We start from the raw sequence: 17,966 nt of genomic DNA, 5'->3' as shown, positions 1-17,966 counted from the left end.
ATATTGGTTGATAAAATTAGACTTTTGAATTATATTACAATAAACATTTGTTGTTTACGGTGAATGTTACTAATGTTTTGAAATATATTACAATAAACATTTGTTGTTTACGGTGAATGTTACTAATGTTTTGAATTGTATTAAAATAAACATTTGTTGTTTACGGTGAATGTTACTAATGTTTTGAATTGTATTAAAATAAACATTTGTTGTTTACGGTGAATGTTACTAATGTTTTGAAATATATTAAAATAAATATTTGTTGTTTACGGTGAATGTTACTAATGTTTTGAAATATATTACAATAAACATTTGTTGTTTACGGTGAATGTTACTAATATTTTGAATTATATTACAATAAACATTTGTTGTTTACGGTGAATGTTACTAATGTTTTGAATTGTATTAAAATAAACATTTGTTGTTTACGGTGAATGTTACTAATGTTTTGAATTATATTACAATAAACATTTGTTGTTTACGGTGAATGTTACTAGTGTTTTGAATTGTATTAAAATAAACATTTGTTGTTTACGGTGAATGTTACTAATGTTTTGAATTATATTACAATAAACATTTGTTGTTTACGGTGAATGTTACTAATGTTTTGAAATATATTAAAATAAACATTTGTTGTTTACGGTGAATGTTACTAATCTTTTGAATTATATTACAATAAACATTTGTTGTTTACGGTGAATGTTACTAATCTTTTGAATTATATTACAATAAACATTTGTTGTTTACGGTGGATGTTACTAATCTTTTGAATTATATTACAATAAACATTTGTTGTTTACGGTGAATGTTACTAATGTTTTGAATTATATTACAATAAACATTTGTTGTTTACTGTGAATGTTACTAATGTTTTGAATTATATTACAATAAACATTTGTTGTTTACGGTGAATGTTACTAATGTTTTGAAATATATTAAAATAAACATTTGTTGTTTACGGTGAATGTTACTAATGTTTTGAAATATATTAAAATAAACATTTGTTGTTTACGGTGAATGTTACTAATGTTTTGAATAATATTGGTAAGTTTCGTTGTTTTCTCATCGCTTTATTTTAATATACTGGTCTAAGACTAATATAACTAATATTTTGTAACTAGATTTTCAGTAAGCTGATGATTTTACTACCTTCACCTAAACAACTGATACTACATCACATTATTATAGAAATGTTAATAACGTTTCTTCAGCTTTGGGCTGCGAGAAAGACACATTGGTTAGTGTTTGTTTGTTTGTTTTGAATTTCGCGCAAAGCTACTCGAGGACTATCTGCGCTATCCGTCCCTAATTTAGCAGTGTAAGACGAGAGGGAAGGTAGCTAGTCATCACCACCCACCGCCAACTCTTGGACGACCAACGAATAGTGGGATTGACAGTAACATTATAACGCCCCCACGGCTGAAAGGGCGAGCATGTTTGGTAAGACCGAGGTTCGAACCCGCGACCCTCGGATTACGAGTCGAACGCCTTATCACGCTTGGCCATGCCGGTTTCCCATTGGTTAGTGTTCGTTATAGCTTATTGGTCAGTGCACTGTGCCCACGGATCGTGTCGCCTTGATGCAGAAAACAAAAAGTGTGTAATGGCTGTAAGTGTTTAAGAAGCGTGGTAATAAAATGTTTCTATCTGATTACAGTATCTTAAGATTTGGCGGTTATAAATGTTAACTAGCTGTGTTGTCGGTAGTCATAAGTTTAAAATTAGGCAGTAAGCAGAACTGTGTGGGGATAGCCAAAATATTTAATTTAACAGTTGTTATTTAAACAAATGATATCGTTTTTGTTTGAATTGTATCAAAAAGTAGCTATTATTTAAAACAAATGCAACAACCAACCAAACAAAATAAACAGCAACTAAAGAAAACAACGACAACAGGGAAACACCAATTAGCCCCGCCTTTCTCGCCTGACTTGTAGGGACGAACACCTGACGTAAGGAACTAGTATCCAATGAATGAAAAGTGACGATTGACATGGCAACGACTGAACGTTGACAGATCAGCTTAGTGTACCCTCCAAGGTTTTCTGACAAAGTCAGTTAGATTTTTCACGTTGATTTAGAAATTGGAGAAAACGTAGCTCTCGGTGTAGCCACAAACATGAGTTCTACTGGTTTAGGCGATAATAGTTCATTTACCAAGTTCGGCCTTTTCTCTGCCAGTTGTAATTAAACGTCGATTTGAAGTAGAAACCTACGAAAAGATCGACTTTGACATCTGCGAAAATTGGTGAGAAAACGTTATAAGCATAGAAACTTACTTATGAAGAAATATTATTAATAATATTATTATGTTTTAGATGTCATAAATCAGAAACCGTTTTTTATTACAACAGGTATGCCCTTATTTCACTGTTAAAAACAAGTAGGGAGTATGTTTTAATTTTTCCGTTATTAAAAAAACATTCGAATTTATGTTCTAATTATGCTGTGTATTCTACTTTTACTATACTAAAACAATTGGAGAAGTACTTCGTATTTAAACTGTAATTAATACATAAACTATGGAGATCTATAGCATTTCTTGCACTGCAACAAAACAAGTAGAGATATCTATATGTGTTCCAATTTGGCTATATCAAAAGAATAACATAAATATGTTTTCATTTCGCTCTATCAGAGCACGTATGGAATTATGTTCTGATTTCGATATATCATAACAAGTGAGAAAGCGTGTTCAAATATCGCTGTAAACGTGCAGTCGTTAAGTTATGTTTAAGTTCCGCTGTATCAGATCAAGTATGTTTTTGTTTTGCTGTATTAAAACAAGATAGAGAGCTATGTTTAGTTTAGCTGTATTGGAACAAGTTTAACAGTGTGTTTTAGTTTCGCTTTATCAAAACAGGTATGAAATTATGTTTGAGTTTTGTTCGATGAAAACAAGTGTGGTTCTATGTTCTAATTTTGTTGTATTAAAACAACTATGGAAGTACATTCTGTATTCACTATATTAAAACAAGTATGGTTCTATGTTCTAATTTTGTTGTATTAAAACAACTATGGAAGTACATTCTGTATTCACTATATTAAAACAAGTATGGTTCTATGTTCTAATTTTGTTGTATTAAAACAACTATGGAAGTACATTCTGTATTCACTATATTAAAACAAGTATGGTTCTATGTTCTAATTTTGTTGTATTAAAACAACTATGGAAGTACATTCTGTATTCACTATATTAAAACAAGTGTGGTTCTATGTTCTAATTTTGTTGTATTAAAACAACTATGAAAGTATATTCTGTATTCACTATATTAAAACAAGTGTGGTTCTATGTTCTAATTTTGTTGTATTAAAACAACTATGAAAGTATATTCTGTATTCACTATATTAAAACAAGTGTGGTTCTATGTTCTAATTTTGTTGTATTAAAACAACTATGGAAGTATATTCTGTATTCACTATGTTAAAACAAGTGTGGTTCTATGTTCTAATTTTGTTGTATTAAAACAACTATGGAAGTACATTCTGTATTCACTATATTAAAACAAGTATGGGTCTATGTTCTAATTTTGTTGCATTAAAACAACTATGGAAGTACATTCTGTATTCACTATGTTAAAACAAGTATGGTTCTATGTTCTAATTCTGTTGTATTAAAACAACTATGAAAGTATATTCTGTATTCACTATATTAAAACAAGTGTGGTTCTATGTTCTAATTTTGTTGTATTAAAACAACTATGAAAGTATATTCTGTATTCACTATATTAAAACAAGTATGGTTCTATGTTCTAATTTTGTTGTATTAAAACAACTATGAAAGTATATTCTGTATTCACTATATTAAAACAAGTGTGGTTCTATGTTCTAATTTTGTTGTATTAAAACAACTATGAAAGTATATTCTGTATTCACTATATTAAAACAAGTGTGGTTCTATGTTCTAATTTTGTTGTATTAAAACAACTATGAAAGTATATTCTGTATTCACTATATTAAAACAAGTGTGGTTCTATGTTCTAATTTTGTTGTATTAAAACAACTATGGAAGTATATTCTGTATTCACTATGTTAAAACAAGTGTGGTTCTATGTTCTAATTTTGTTGTATTAAAACAACTATGGAAGTATATTCTGTATTCACTATATTAAAACAAGTATGGTTGTATGTTCTAATTTTGTTGCATTAAAACAACTATGAAAGTATATTCTGTATTCACTATGTTAAAACAAGTACAGATGTATGTTCTAATTTCGCTGTATTAAAACAAGTATGTTGTTCAAATTTCACTGTATCAGTGCAAGTATGGAAGTATGTTTTGTTTTTCCGTATCAGAACAAGTATAGAAATATTTTCTAGTTTTACTCTATCAGAACAAATATAGGAGTATATTTTAGTTTTGCTGTATTACATCAAGTACGGAAGTATGTTTAGGTTTACTGTATCAGTACAAACATATAAGTATATTTTTAGTTTTGCTGCATAAGAACAGGTATGGTGTATGTTTATATTTGCTGCATGAGAACAGGTATGGTGTATGTTTAGGTTTGCTGCAGCAGAAGAAATATCGAAGCTTGCGTTAATTTTGGTTTTTCAGAATAAGTACGGATGTGTTTTGGCTTTGTTGTATCAGAACACATCTGGAAGTATGTTCATTTTTTTTCTGTATTAAAGCAAGTATGTAAATATTTTCAAATTTCTCTTCATGGAAGCAAATATGTAATTATACTTTAGTTTTGTTTTATTACAAAAAGTATCGAAGTATGTTCTAATTTAGTTGTATCAGAGGAAGTATGGAGATATGTTCACATTCCGCTGTATCAGATCAAGCACTGAAGTATGATTCAGGTTCTCTGTATCAGAACTGGTATGAGTGCACGTTTCTGTTTTTGCTGTATTAGAACAATAACACTATGTAACAAACTTTTTACTTCTTCTTGTTCCTGGACAGAAAGTGTTATTTCCCAGTTGCTTTTGCCTAAAGTAAATGGAAAAGACCTATTTTCCTCTTCAAACTTTGCTTTTGTGATCTGGGTAATGAAATTTTCAAATTTATCCATTTCTCAGAACATTTCAGATAGATTCAGTGCTGGTAGCTGATAGAGAATTTTCTTGAACTTTTTAGAATGTTGTAGAAGCCTCAAAACTGTGTTGCTCCATAACGGGAATAAGAATCCTGTAGAAGCCTCAAAACTATGCTGCTCCATAACGGGAATAAGAATCCTGTAGAAGCCTCAAAACTATGCTGCTCCATAACGGGAATAAGAATCCTGTAGAAGCCTCAAAACTATGCTGCTCCATAACGGGAATAAGAATCCTGTAGAAGCCTCAAAACTGTGCTGCTCCATAACGGGAATAAGAATCCTGTAGAAGCCTCAAAGCTGTGCTGCTCCATAACGGGAATAAGAATCCTGTAGAAGCCTCAAAACTGTGCTGCTCCATAACGGGAATAAGAATCCTGTAGAAGCCTCAAAACTATGCTGCTCCATAACGGGAATCAGTCTCTTCCTCTGGCTCATTTAGTGCGCCTCAAAGAGGAATACAACTGCGTCAAGACCTTGCTAGAAGCCTTGAAGTATTACGAGTATTGCTGGGAGGTTATCGGATACTTCAAAATGGTGGCATTCCTGATGGGTCTCCGAGGAGACTTTACCAAGTTTCCCTGTTATCTTTGTCTTTGGGACAGCAGGGACACCGTAGCGAACTACAACAGAAAGTACTGGCCAACGAACCGAGTTCTCTGTGAGGAAGCACAAAGTCAAGTGTGAACCACTAGTGGACCTCCAGAAGATGTTGTTTCCACCATTGCACATAAAATTGGGTCTTATGAAACAATTTGTCACAGCTCTTGATAAAGAGTCTGTAGCCTTCAAGTGCCTTCGAGACTTTTCCCTTAGCTGTTTGAGGCAAAGGTTAAAGCTGGTGTTTTCGTTGGACCACAAATAAAAAAGATTCTGGAGTGCACAGAATTCTCCAAGAAGCTCAGTAGGAAGGAAAGGAAGGCTTGAGACAGCTTTGTCGCAGTAGTTTGGGGTTTCTTGAGCAATCACAAGGCCGAAAATTATGTGGAACTGGTTGAGGCTCTGATGAAGAACTACGGCAAAATGTGCTGCAGGATGTCCCTGAAAGTCCATATCCTTGACGCTCATCTTGACAAATTCAAGGAGAACATGGGAGCATACTCAGAGGAACAAGGCGAGCGCCTCCACCACGATATACTGGACTTTGAACGCCGCTATCAAGGAGCGTATAACGAAAACATGATGGGCGACTATATTTGGGGGCTGTTATGTGAAAATGATTTACATTACTACAGTCGCAAATCTCGAAAAACTACTCACTTCTAAATGTTGTTCATTTTTGTTTAACTTTGGTATAAATACATACAAATCTTGATTCACATGTTGTTTTATTCAGACCTTACGTAAATTAAAATGTGCAAATTTGTCCGTTTTTACATATAAAATAGGTTAATTTCTAAATTTCATTATCCGGGTCACAAAAATAAAGTTTGAAGGGAATAATGGCCATTTTCTGTACTTTTACAACATAAGTAATTAAAAAATAACACATACTATCTAGGAACAATATTTGTGTTATACAGTGTTATTTATGTAAGTTTTCTATTTGCTGTATTGGAAAAAAGTATGAAAATGTGTATTATTTTTTCTGTAGTAAAACAAGTATTGGAGTATGTTATAGTTTTTGTGTATTAGTACAAGTATGGATGTATATTCAAACATTGTTATAATAAAGAAAGTATGGAAGTGTGTTTTAGTTTTGCTGGATCAGAACAAGTATGTAATTGTGTTTTAGTTTTGCTATATTAGAACAAGTATGGAAGTGTGTTTTAGTTTTGCTATATTAGAACAAGTATGGAAGTGTGTTTTAGTTTTGCTGGATCAGAACAAGTATGGAAGTGTGTTTTAGTTTTGCTGGATCAGAACAAGTATGGAATTGTGTTTTAGTTTTGCTATATTAGAACAAGCATGGAAGTGTGTTTTAATTTTGCTGGATCAAAACAAGTATGGAAGTGTGTTTTAATTTTGCTGGATCAAAACAAGTATGGAAGTGTGTTTTAGTTTTGCTGGATCAGAACAAGTATGGAATTGTGTTTTAGTTTTGCTGGATCAGAACAAGTATGGAATTGTGTTTTAGTTTTGCTATATTAGAACAAGCATGGAAGTGTGTTTTAATTTTGCTGGATCAAAACAAGTATGGAAGTGTGTTTTAGTTTTGCTATATTAGAACAAGTATGGAATTGTGTTTTAGTTTTGCTAGATTAGAACAAGTATGGAAGTGTGTTTTAGTTTTGCTGGATCAAAACAAGTATGGAAGTGTGGTTTAGTTTGATTGCATTGGAACGAATATACATGTTTTAGTTTTGTCATGGATGAGACTAAAAAATGATGTTTCTTAACTTATCTGACTAATAAGTTGTATTTTTTGATTCATTGGAATAGTACAAATACAGACACGTTTGTAAACCAAAATAAAGTAAAGTTTAGTATCACACTAACTAGAATCATAATGTTTGTTTCCAGTCTCAGTAAGATCATAATGTTTATCACCTGTCTCAGTAGGATCATAATGTTTGTTTTCTGTCTCATTATGACCATAATGTTTATTTCCTATCTCAGCAGGATCATAATGTTTGTGTCAAGTCTCAGCAGGATCATAATGTTTGTTTTCTGTCTCATTATGACCATAATGTTTATTTCCTGTCTCAGGAGGATCATAATGTTTATTTCCTATCTCAGTAGGATCATAGTGTTTATTTCCTGTCTCAGGAGGATCATAATGTTTATTTCCTATCTCAGTAGGATCATAATGCTTATTTCCTATCTCAGCAGGATCATAATGTTTATTTCCTATCTCAGTTGGATCATAGTGTTTATTTCCTGTCTCAGGAGGATCATAATGTTTATTTCCTATCTCAGTAGGATCATAATGCTTATTTCCTGTCTCAGCAGGATCATAATGTTTATTTTCTGTCTCAGGAGGATCATAATGTTTATTTCCTATCTCAGCAGAATCATAATGTTTATTTCCTGTCTCAGGAGGATCATAATGTTTATGTCCAGTTTCATTACAAATCACGAGATTTTATTCGTGCGTCACTCTAATTGTACTGCTAGTTTAACATTGCTCTGTTGTAATATCAAATACAAAACTGGTACTATCGTAAGTGTTGATTAACTTAACTTAAGAATACCAAACTTAAAGTTTTTATTATTGTAATTTGTTGATTTGATTTAACTTAGTACGTTGACGCAATACCAAACAAACCTAAAGGTTTCGTAATCATTTTTAATAACTTATTTAGATTATAATTCTAAAGATTAGGTCTCGATACCCATGATGGGCAAAACTGAGATAGCCCTTTGTGTATTCTCACTCTTAACAACAAACAATCCTGTTCTGCCCACTACGGTTATCGAAACCAGGCTTTTAGCAGTATAAATTCGCAGACATGTTGATGTGCCACTGCGTGTGTGTGTTATATTGTGTATTCTATATAACATCTTACCTTCTTCATCGGAGTCAGTACATTATGATGTAAGTTTTGTGTACGGTTTCGAGATGATAGTAGATCTCTTAACGTCTTCTGTAGTTTTAGAAACTATGGTATAATATTAAAGGTTTCCGTAGTTTAGAAACTATGGTATAATATTAAAGGTTTCCGTAGTTTAGAAACTATGGCACAGTTCTTAAATGTTTCTGTAGTTTTAGCGATGGCAGTAAAGTTCTAAATGTCTTTTATAGGTTTAAAAATGGTGGTAGAGATCTTAGTAGTTTCTGTGGTTTTAGAAACTATGGCACAGTTCTTAATCTCTTCTATAATTTTAGAGATGATAATAGATATTTTAATGTTTTTGTAGGTTTTAGAGATGATGGTACAGATCTTATTTTTTCATAGTTTTAGATGTGATCGTAGAGGTTTTGATAGTTTGTTTTATTTAATTTTTAAAATGATGGTATAGTATTTTTATTTAAAGATCTTCAAATGACTGAACATACCGTTATGGAGGGAGATTCTCAGCTTCCCGAAGACAACCGGACAGCTAGTCCCCGACTAGACGTCTCTGACTCAGACGGCGATCGTCTGTCGGACAGTGCTACTCCGTGTTCCCTGCTGTCTAGCGGGGGATCCATGGGAGACGACCACCAAGAAACAGAAATGGACGACGTGTTCTTCTCACAAGTTACGTCGAGTTTTGAGGCCACGCCGTCATGGGTTTGGGACTCTCCCTTCCATACCACCCCTCAATCTCCATTCGGTTTTTCGTTATCTGCCTCTAGACCGACACTTTCTCTGGAATTACCCCCAAGTCAGCAAATACCCATAGAATTCCTTTCCAGGACGATCCTCAGAAGCAGGGGCTCTTCAGAAGAAGGGGCTCCAGTGAGTGGGGGACAGAACCTTCGGAAATTTAACCGCCGAGTGTTTACAAACAGCCGCGAGAGGTGGCGGCAACAAAACGTGAACGGTGCCTTCGCTGATCTGCGGAGACTATTACCGACCCATCCACCCGATAAAAAACTTAGCAAGAACGAGATATTGCGCCTGGCGACTCGTTACATTCGAATCTTGTCGGGAGTTCTGGAATATCAGAAACAAGAACAAGCCGGGACTCGAACGAACCAGATGGACTCGGATGTGCTGCCTTCTACAAATAAAGTGGATACAAAGTTCCACACGAGTATCGAACAGGACTCCCAGTGTGAGAGCTATCTGTCCGTTCGACGTATTAAGCAGGAGAAAAGAAACGAAGACAAGGCTGGCTTGAGTGTTAGCTCGACAGCGTCCAGCCTCAGTAGCCCACCGTCTAGCAGTGATGGGTTAGATGAAATCACTGCCTACTGAGTACCTGGTATTGTTATGGAAATATCCATGCGGAATTCTCCCATCTCTAAAATATTAAAAACAAAACTAGAAAAAAATGACCTGCTGTATCAAAGATGTCGAGGGACGCATGAGACGAAGTAGACGGTTTCTAACTCTACAACTAAAGAAACCAACCAAGAAACCAAGTCTGGAAAGGCTGCAGTTGATAACAACAAGACAGAACTTTCTGGTTCTAACGGAAAGAATAGGTGTGTGCGGGAAGAGTTAGGGAGCAACAGAAAAAAAAGATTTCACCCTCGTCTGCTAGATGATGACTGAAACTTCAACATGAAAATAAATCACTGCTGATAGAAAAATACAACTGTGTGTTTGAGTAGTCTTATTGTGGATATTTTTATGTGTAAATAAAAGCTTTGGTTAAAGATCTGACAGAATAAACCTGATTCATTCACAAAAAGCTGGCAGAACATACCTGATTCATTCACAAAAAGCTGGTACAATATACCTGATTCATTCACAAAGAACTGGCAGAATATACCTGTTTCATTCACAAAAAGCTGGTAGAATATACCTGATTCATTCACAAAAAGCTGGTAGAATATACCTGATTCATTCACAAAGAACTGGCAGAACATACCTGATTCATTCACAAAGAACTGGTAGAATATACCTGGTTCATTCACAAGGAACTGGCAGAACATACCTGGTTCATTCACAAAGAGCTGGTAGAATATATCTGGCTCATTCACAAAGAACTGGCAGAACATACCTGATTTATTCCAAAGAGCTGGTAGAATATACCTGATTCATTCACAAGGAACTGGCAGAACATATCTGGTTCATTCACAAGGAACTGGCAGAACATACCTGGTTCATTCACAAAGAGCTGGTAGAATATATCTGGCTCATTCACAAAGAACTGGTAGAACATACCTGATTCATTCACAAAAAGCTGGTAGAATATACCTGATTCATTCACAAAGAACTGGCAGAACATACCTGATTCATTCACAAAAAACTGGTAGAATATACCTGGTTCATTCACTAGGAACTGGCAGAACATACCTGGTTCATTCACAAAGAGCTGGTAGAATATATCTGGCTCATTCACAAAGAACTGGCAGAACATACCTGATTTATTCCAAAGAGCTGGTAGAATATACCTGATTCATTCACAAGGAACTGGCAGAACATATCTGGTTCATTCACAAGGAACTGGCAGAACATACCTGATTTATTCACAAAAAGCTGGTAGAATATACCTGGTTCATTCACTAGGAACTGGCAGAACATACCTGATTCATTCACAAAGAACTGGTAGAATATATCTGGTTCATTCACAAAGAGCTGGTAGAACATACCTGATTTATTCACAAAAAGCTGGTAGAATATACCTGATTCATTCATAAAGAACTGGCAGAACATACCTGATTCATTCACAAGGAACTGGCAGAACATACCTGATTTATTCACAAAAAGCTGGTAGAATATACCTGATTCATTCATAAAGAACTGGCAGAACATACCTGATTCATTCACAAAGAGTTGGTAGAATATAACTGGTTCATTCACAAAGATCTGGCAGAATAAACCTGGTTAATTCAGCCCAACACCAGGGATAAACTTCACATCAAAATGATAAATAAATTATCAAGTTGAAACATAAGATCTTACAAAACCAGAAACTACACACAAGTATGTGTTGCATCGTGCTGGATTCATTACGTAAGTAAAACATGTCACGTTAAAACAGTGTGTAACTTTGTTGGAATGGATAAAACTGTGAATACAATGTGTACAAAAGCACGTGACATTGTAAGAATGAAGGCAGTAAAATACGTTCAATGCTTCAGATTAGATGTTTGTTTGCTATAGGAAACCTGTCATGACGTAACACCTAGAAATTTGATGAAAGTTAAGTTAGAATCTCAAAACTTTCGTATTTCGTAGAAAATGAGTACAGTATAAAAAAGGCTAAGGTAGTTAAATTAAGGATAATATTATTGATTTCAGTTTCAGTTAAAGATCGGTATTTATTGCGTTTATTTATCAGCGATTCGATTAGAAAGTCAGTCAGTAAGTCAGTTAGCTTTTGTTATTTGTCAATTAGCAAGGAAATTCTGCAAGAAACTTTACAAGTAACAGTTGTAACATGTTATATCGCTCGGTAGATTATGGGATAAAAATAATACTGAGTCCTCTATACGTATAGATAATGAATTAATTAATTTATTCAACAGGTTTGCTATATACTACGTTCACTGTTAGGCCTAACTTCACAAAAAATTATTCATGAGAAACTGAAACAAAAACTTTAATTTTCTAACTCACTAACTGACTGAGATTAAACTGAATCATTTATTATAAAGTGAAAAGCTCTCTGTAACAATTATCTAAAGCAATATTTAAAATACAGCTGATAACACTTTCTTATTCTGGATTGCGAACTTTCTTGAGGAATACTAGAAAAAAAAAAGCAGTACAATAAGTTATCCTCTTAACAAGTCATTTCACTGATTTTCTATTTGGTTTGATTTGAATTTCGCGCAAAGTTACACGAGAGCTATCTGCGCTAGCCGTCCCTAATTTTGCAGTGTAAGACTAGAGGGAAGGCAGCTAATCACCACCACTCACCGCCATCTCTTGGGCTTCTCTTTTACCAACGAATAATGGGATTGACCGTAACATTATAACGCCCCACTGCTGAAAGGGCGAGCATGTTTGGTGCGACGGGAATTCGAACGCGCGACCCTTGGATTACGAGTCGCACGCTTTAACACGCGTGGCCATGCCGGGCCTACTAAATATGGAAGAAAACAGTAACGAATTTTAAAATGATTTACCTTCATTCTAATTTACTATTTTGGGATGCCTTTCACTGTTTGTCGTTTCTTTGAAGTAAGTAGAATGCAAAGTAACCAGAATATTTATGAAAAATAGATGCTTAAGTATTTGGTCTTAACTATACAGCAAGAAGCTAGCATATGGTAGTAACATATGTTAGAAGAAATCAGATTAATAGCACTCCACAAATAAACCTTGATAAAACAATGTTCAACACTATTGATTAAGTTTTATTGTCATTAGATGGTCCAAAACTCGTAGTCCAGTAGAGAGTTCACATAAAAGCTTTGCGTTATGGTGTTTGGACTCATCGAGAAGTCGCTGTAGATTTGTAATGCTCCCCAACCACTATTAAGTACATCCTAGATCGTGACCGAGACAAGTAACTTTGAGCTACTCTTTTACCAACGAATACTGGGATTGACCAAACATTATAACGCCCCCACAGCTGAAAGGGTGAGCATGTTTGGTGCGACAGGGATTCGAGCCCGCGACTCTCAGATTACGAGTCGAATGCCTTGACCCACCTGGGCATACTGGGCCTCCCAGTATTTACGACACGTCTATTTGTCCTAAATATTCCGGTTTCTTTGCATTTTGTTTTACTTTCAAGCAGTGGAAAACTTTCAAAAATACTAAATTTATATGAAGATTAATAATTTTAAAAGTCTTTACTGTTTCCTTCTATATTTAGTCTGATTTTAGTTACTTTAATTTTGGATAAGAGAATATTGTTCTTGTATAGTTTTGGAAGTGATATATGTTTCATTAAACTCTTGTATAGTTTTGGAAGTGATATATGTTTCATTAAACTCTTGTATAGTTTTGGAAGTGATATATGTTTCATTAAACTCTTTAATTTTCAGGCTTGGCATTTTATAAGAAAGAAACACAAACGAAGATTTATTATGGAATACTGTATTGAAATATGCCCCCCTTTTTAATGTGTTTCCAAACATTGATTTATTTTTCACCAAAATTACCAAGGCTATATACAGTAATAGGCAAAAGTGTTTGGGCTAAGCCAAAACTAGATTTCAGACTACTTGAGAGGACAATGGAAAGTAATCACAGGTGAAACCTAAAAATGTTATTAAGTTTCATACTTAATGCAACACAAATTCAATGGAAGTGCTTGAGTTCAGCAAACAGTTAATATTTTGTGTATCTCCCTTTTGTTTCAATAACTGAAGACAGTCTTTTAGGCATTGTTACAACATATTTAATCTTTAGACATTTACTACACATATTTATAATACTCTGGCATACAGTTCATTGAAGAATTTTTTGATTTGTTAGGTTTTTGAGCTATCAAGTCTCAAACCGACTCAGTTGGTTCGAGATCGTGGTTCTGTGTGTGGTGTACCGACTCAGTTGGTTTGAAATCGTGGTTCTGTGTGTGGTGTACCGACTCAGTTGGTTTGAAATCGTGGTTCTGTGTTATTATGTTTTCTGTAGCAGAATCCTTCACCAGTACATAAACTTCTGGGTTTATTATGACAGTTCAGAATCTTATGGTACTCGCATTGTTTCCTTGTTCCATTTCTTTTGGAATTATTCCATTTCTCCTCAGCAAAAAAATACTTATAAATCATCGCGCTGCTGTTCCTGTGCTTCTTGGTAGGTGCTATACATTTCACCTCTATTCCGCCGAATATACAATCTACGCTTTGAACTGAATATTTCGTCCGTCCATAACACCCTTTTCCAATCATCAACTGCCCAGAGTTTGTACCTTTTAGCGAATTTAAGTCTCTTGACAATATTTGAAGATCGAAGTAAAGGTTTATAACTGTTATATGACTGAATATTAACTGTTATATGACCGAATATTAAGTGTTATATGACCGAATATTAACTGTTATATAACCAAATATTAACTGTTATATAATCAAATATTAACTGTTATATGACCAAATATTAACTGTTATATGACCGAATAATCTCTTCTTATTGTCTTCTTGATACTGTATATCTGGATACTTTATGATATATGACTGAGTATCTCATGCTTGAGATCAGTGGCAATCTTCTTTTTATCCCGATGGCTGCATAATCAAAAATACTTAACATTAGAAACGTTGTTTTTTGGTCTTTTGCCTCTTTCTTTCCTATTTTCAAATTTACCTGTCTCGGTCACGATCTAGGACGTACTTTATAGTGTTTGGGGAGCATTACAAATCTACAGCGACTTCTCGATGAGTCCAAACAGCATCATGTAAAGCTTGTATGTGAACTCTCTACTATACTGACAATTCTATACGAGTTTTGGACCATCTAATGACAATAAAACTTAATCAATAGTGTTGAACACTGTTTTATCAAGGTTTATTTGTGGAGTGCTATTAAACTGATTTATTCTAACATATGCCACTAAAGGCATTCAAAAATAGTAAATTAGAATGAAGATAAATCATTTTAAAATCCGTTACTCTTTTCTTCCATATTTAGTAGCCGGCATGGCCAGGTGGTTAAGGCACTCGACTCGTAATCCGAGGGTCGCGCCAAACATGCTCGTCCTTTCAGTCGTGGGGGTATTATAATGTGACGGTCAATCCCACTATTCGTTGGTAAAAGAGTAGCTCACGAGTTGGCGGTGGGTGGTGATGACTAGCTGTCTTCCCTCTAGTCTTACACTGCTAAATTAGGCAGGGCTAGCGCAGATAGCCCTCGTGTGGCTTTGCGCGAAATTCAAAAACAAACATATTTAGTCTGATTTTCATTACTTTTATCTCGGTTAAGAGAAAATTGTTGTTGCATAGTTTTAAAAGTGAAATTTCAGTCTCGACTTTTTTGAAGAAAGAAACGTGAACGGAGATTTATTACTGAATATTGTATTGAAATATTCGCTTTTTTTCCGTTCCACAAATTTTAGATTTCGTCAAAAGTACCAGCACTAAAAACAACGTATTTTTGAAACGTTTAATGAAAAACATTTTTCCTGTTATTAAACTATAAAACTGCATTTGATGTACGCTTTTGAAAATATATTATTTTAATTGAAACTTTGAAGACTTAAACCTCTATCTGCTCTCTAGTGGTATAGCGATGTGTCTGCGGACTTATTCTGCAGGAAACATGGTTTTCAAAACCGTGGCGAGCAGAGCACAGATAGCCATTTGTGTAACTTTATGTTTAATAAAAGCGAACAAACAAATCTCGATTTGTCCCGGATATTCCGGTAAGTTTCCTCCTTACTTTACTTCTGAGTGAAACGTTAATAATAGAAAGGCTTCAAAAATAGAAAGTTTTAATTAAACTCTTATTAATTTCTATGATCGTTAAGGCTTCTTACAAAATTTATTTTAGTTAGTATCATCGTCAATAAGAACGAGTTGTTTTCGTTTTGTTTTTCAGTTTTATAAGAGTATTTTTTAAATTAAGTTTCTGATGCCTCAGTTTTGAGTTTTCCTAAGAAATAATATATATATGGCAATATCACGGTTACCTGTCCATTAAAATTCAAAGTTTTGGGCGAGTTTAAAAAATAATCCATCTAAATTACCGAAATCTGGTACATTTTAAAACTTTTCTGAAATACTTCTTTGGCGTTATTTGTCTAGTTAAACGCACTTGACACACGTTTTCAAAAATTGAATACTTTAGTTAAAATTCTCAAGATTGAAGCATCGGTTTGTATTGAATATTCCGGCTAGTTTACACTTTACTTTCGAAGAAAAGGCAAATAATGGACTGGCCTCAAACATAGAGATTTCCAATGTAAATTCGTAAATCTGGATTGTAATTATGATTTCTTTCGAAATTTATTCTACCTTTTATGTAGCTTCCATTCTGGATAAGAGATAAAAAAGTTTTATTTTTGGAAGTGATGCAGTATATTTCATTAATTATTTTATGTTTCCGCCTCGACTTTTAAAGAAAGAAACAGAAACGGAGATATATTACTTAATAATTTATTGAAATATCCAACTTTTTATGGCCCCCCGCTAGTACAGAGTTTTATGGTGTTTATAAAAAATTACGTTTTTTATTACTATTAATTATCTTTGGTATTTTTTTTAAGTTACATAAAAATGCTTTTCTCTCATTTAGCTACAAAAATTCACCTGGTGTGAGCTTTTGAATGTAAGACTATTGTCGTTGAAATTCTCAAGGCTTTCGCCTGTACTTAACTTGATTATCCCGGCTAATTTTCGTTCTACTTTTCTTCCGGCCTGACATGGTCATGTGTTTAGGGCTCGTGACTCGTAATCTGAGGGTTCGAATCTCCATCCTACCAATTCCGCTTGTCCATCCAGCTGTGGGACCGTTTATTTGTGATGGTGAAAGAGTAGCCCAAGAGACAGCGGTAGGTGATGATGACTAGCTGCCTTCCCTGCAGTTTTTCAGTGCTAAATTAGGGACGTCTTGCGAACCTAGTCCTTGTGTAGTGTTGCGCAAAATTCAGAACAAAAAACACACGAAACTTTACTTGTGAAAGAAAGATGGTATTTTCGGCATCTTATACAAATTAATCCACCTTTTAGTTTGTTTGAAACAGGATAAGAGAAAGTTTTGTGTCTTCTTTTCAGTTTTGGAAACGATATAATATTTTAAAATTAAATTCATTGTTTTCAGTCTTGTGTGTTTCTGAGAAATAAATGGAGGTTTCATACTTAAACATGTTTGTCTCTTTACTTATCAGTATCAAGTGAGACATGACGATTTAGTGTGTTTTATCCTTCGATCGTGTGAACTTCTAAGAAATCCTGTTTGCGAAAGAAGTCTTGATTCTAGAATACATTATTATGTTCAGTATGTGACAGTCTTGATAAATGCTGCCCACCGTAGTCTTTACAGAATAATTCAATGCAACACAGAATATAAACATAGATACACGAATATAAAGTTTCTGTACACGTTATTTGAAAGTACAAAATCATATTAACAAAATTTGTGGAGTGGTGATACCTAATTTTTATCTCGTATGGGTCTTCTCTATCAGTCAACAAATTAGTAAGTACTGTGTATTTTGTGTTGTTATATTCATACCATTGCACTCTATAGTCTGCACTGTGTATTTTAAGTTGTTATATTCTGTACCATTGTACTCTCTAGTCTGTACTGTGCATTTTACGTTGTTATATTCTGTACTATTATACTCTCTAGTCTGCACTGTGTATTTTATGTTGTTGTATTCTGTACCATTTTACTGTCTAGTCTCTACTGTGCGTTTCACGTTGTTGTATTCTGTACCATTTTACTGTCTGGTCTCTACTGTGCATTTTATGTTGTTGTATTCTGTACCATTGTACTTCCTAGTTTGTACTGTGTATTTTATGTTGTTATATTATATTCTGTACCATTATAC

General features: G+C 34.0%; 1 protein-coding gene across 1 annotated transcript; it reads left to right on the top strand.

Moving 5' to 3' along the window:
* Positions 1–1,611: 1,611 nt before the first annotated feature.
* LOC143248757 (uncharacterized) lies at positions 1,612–12,388 on the top strand. The gene is made up of 2 exons (XM_076497441.1): positions 1,612–2,248; positions 8,961–12,388. Exon 2 carries the CDS (start codon positions 8,969–8,971, stop codon positions 9,827–9,829), a length of 861 nt encoding a protein of 286 aa, XP_076353556.1. The 5' UTR covers positions 1,612–2,248; positions 8,961–8,968; the 3' UTR covers positions 9,830–12,388.
* The last annotated feature ends 5,578 nt before the right edge of the window (positions 12,389–17,966 follow it).

Source organism: Tachypleus tridentatus, chromosome 4 (assembly GCF_004210375.1).
Source record: "Tachypleus tridentatus isolate NWPU-2018 chromosome 4, ASM421037v1, whole genome shotgun sequence".
NCBI classification, from domain to species: Eukaryota; Metazoa; Arthropoda; class Merostomata; order Xiphosura; family Limulidae; genus Tachypleus; species Tachypleus tridentatus.
Note: the sequence above shows the minus strand (reverse complement) of the source record. Positions and strands in the feature narration are given on the sequence as shown.

Coding starts and splice junctions, on each gene's coding strand:
- LOC143248757 (XM_076497441.1), top strand. CDS start 8,969: ATGACTGAACATACCGTTATGGAGGGAGATTCTCAGCTTCCCGAAGAC.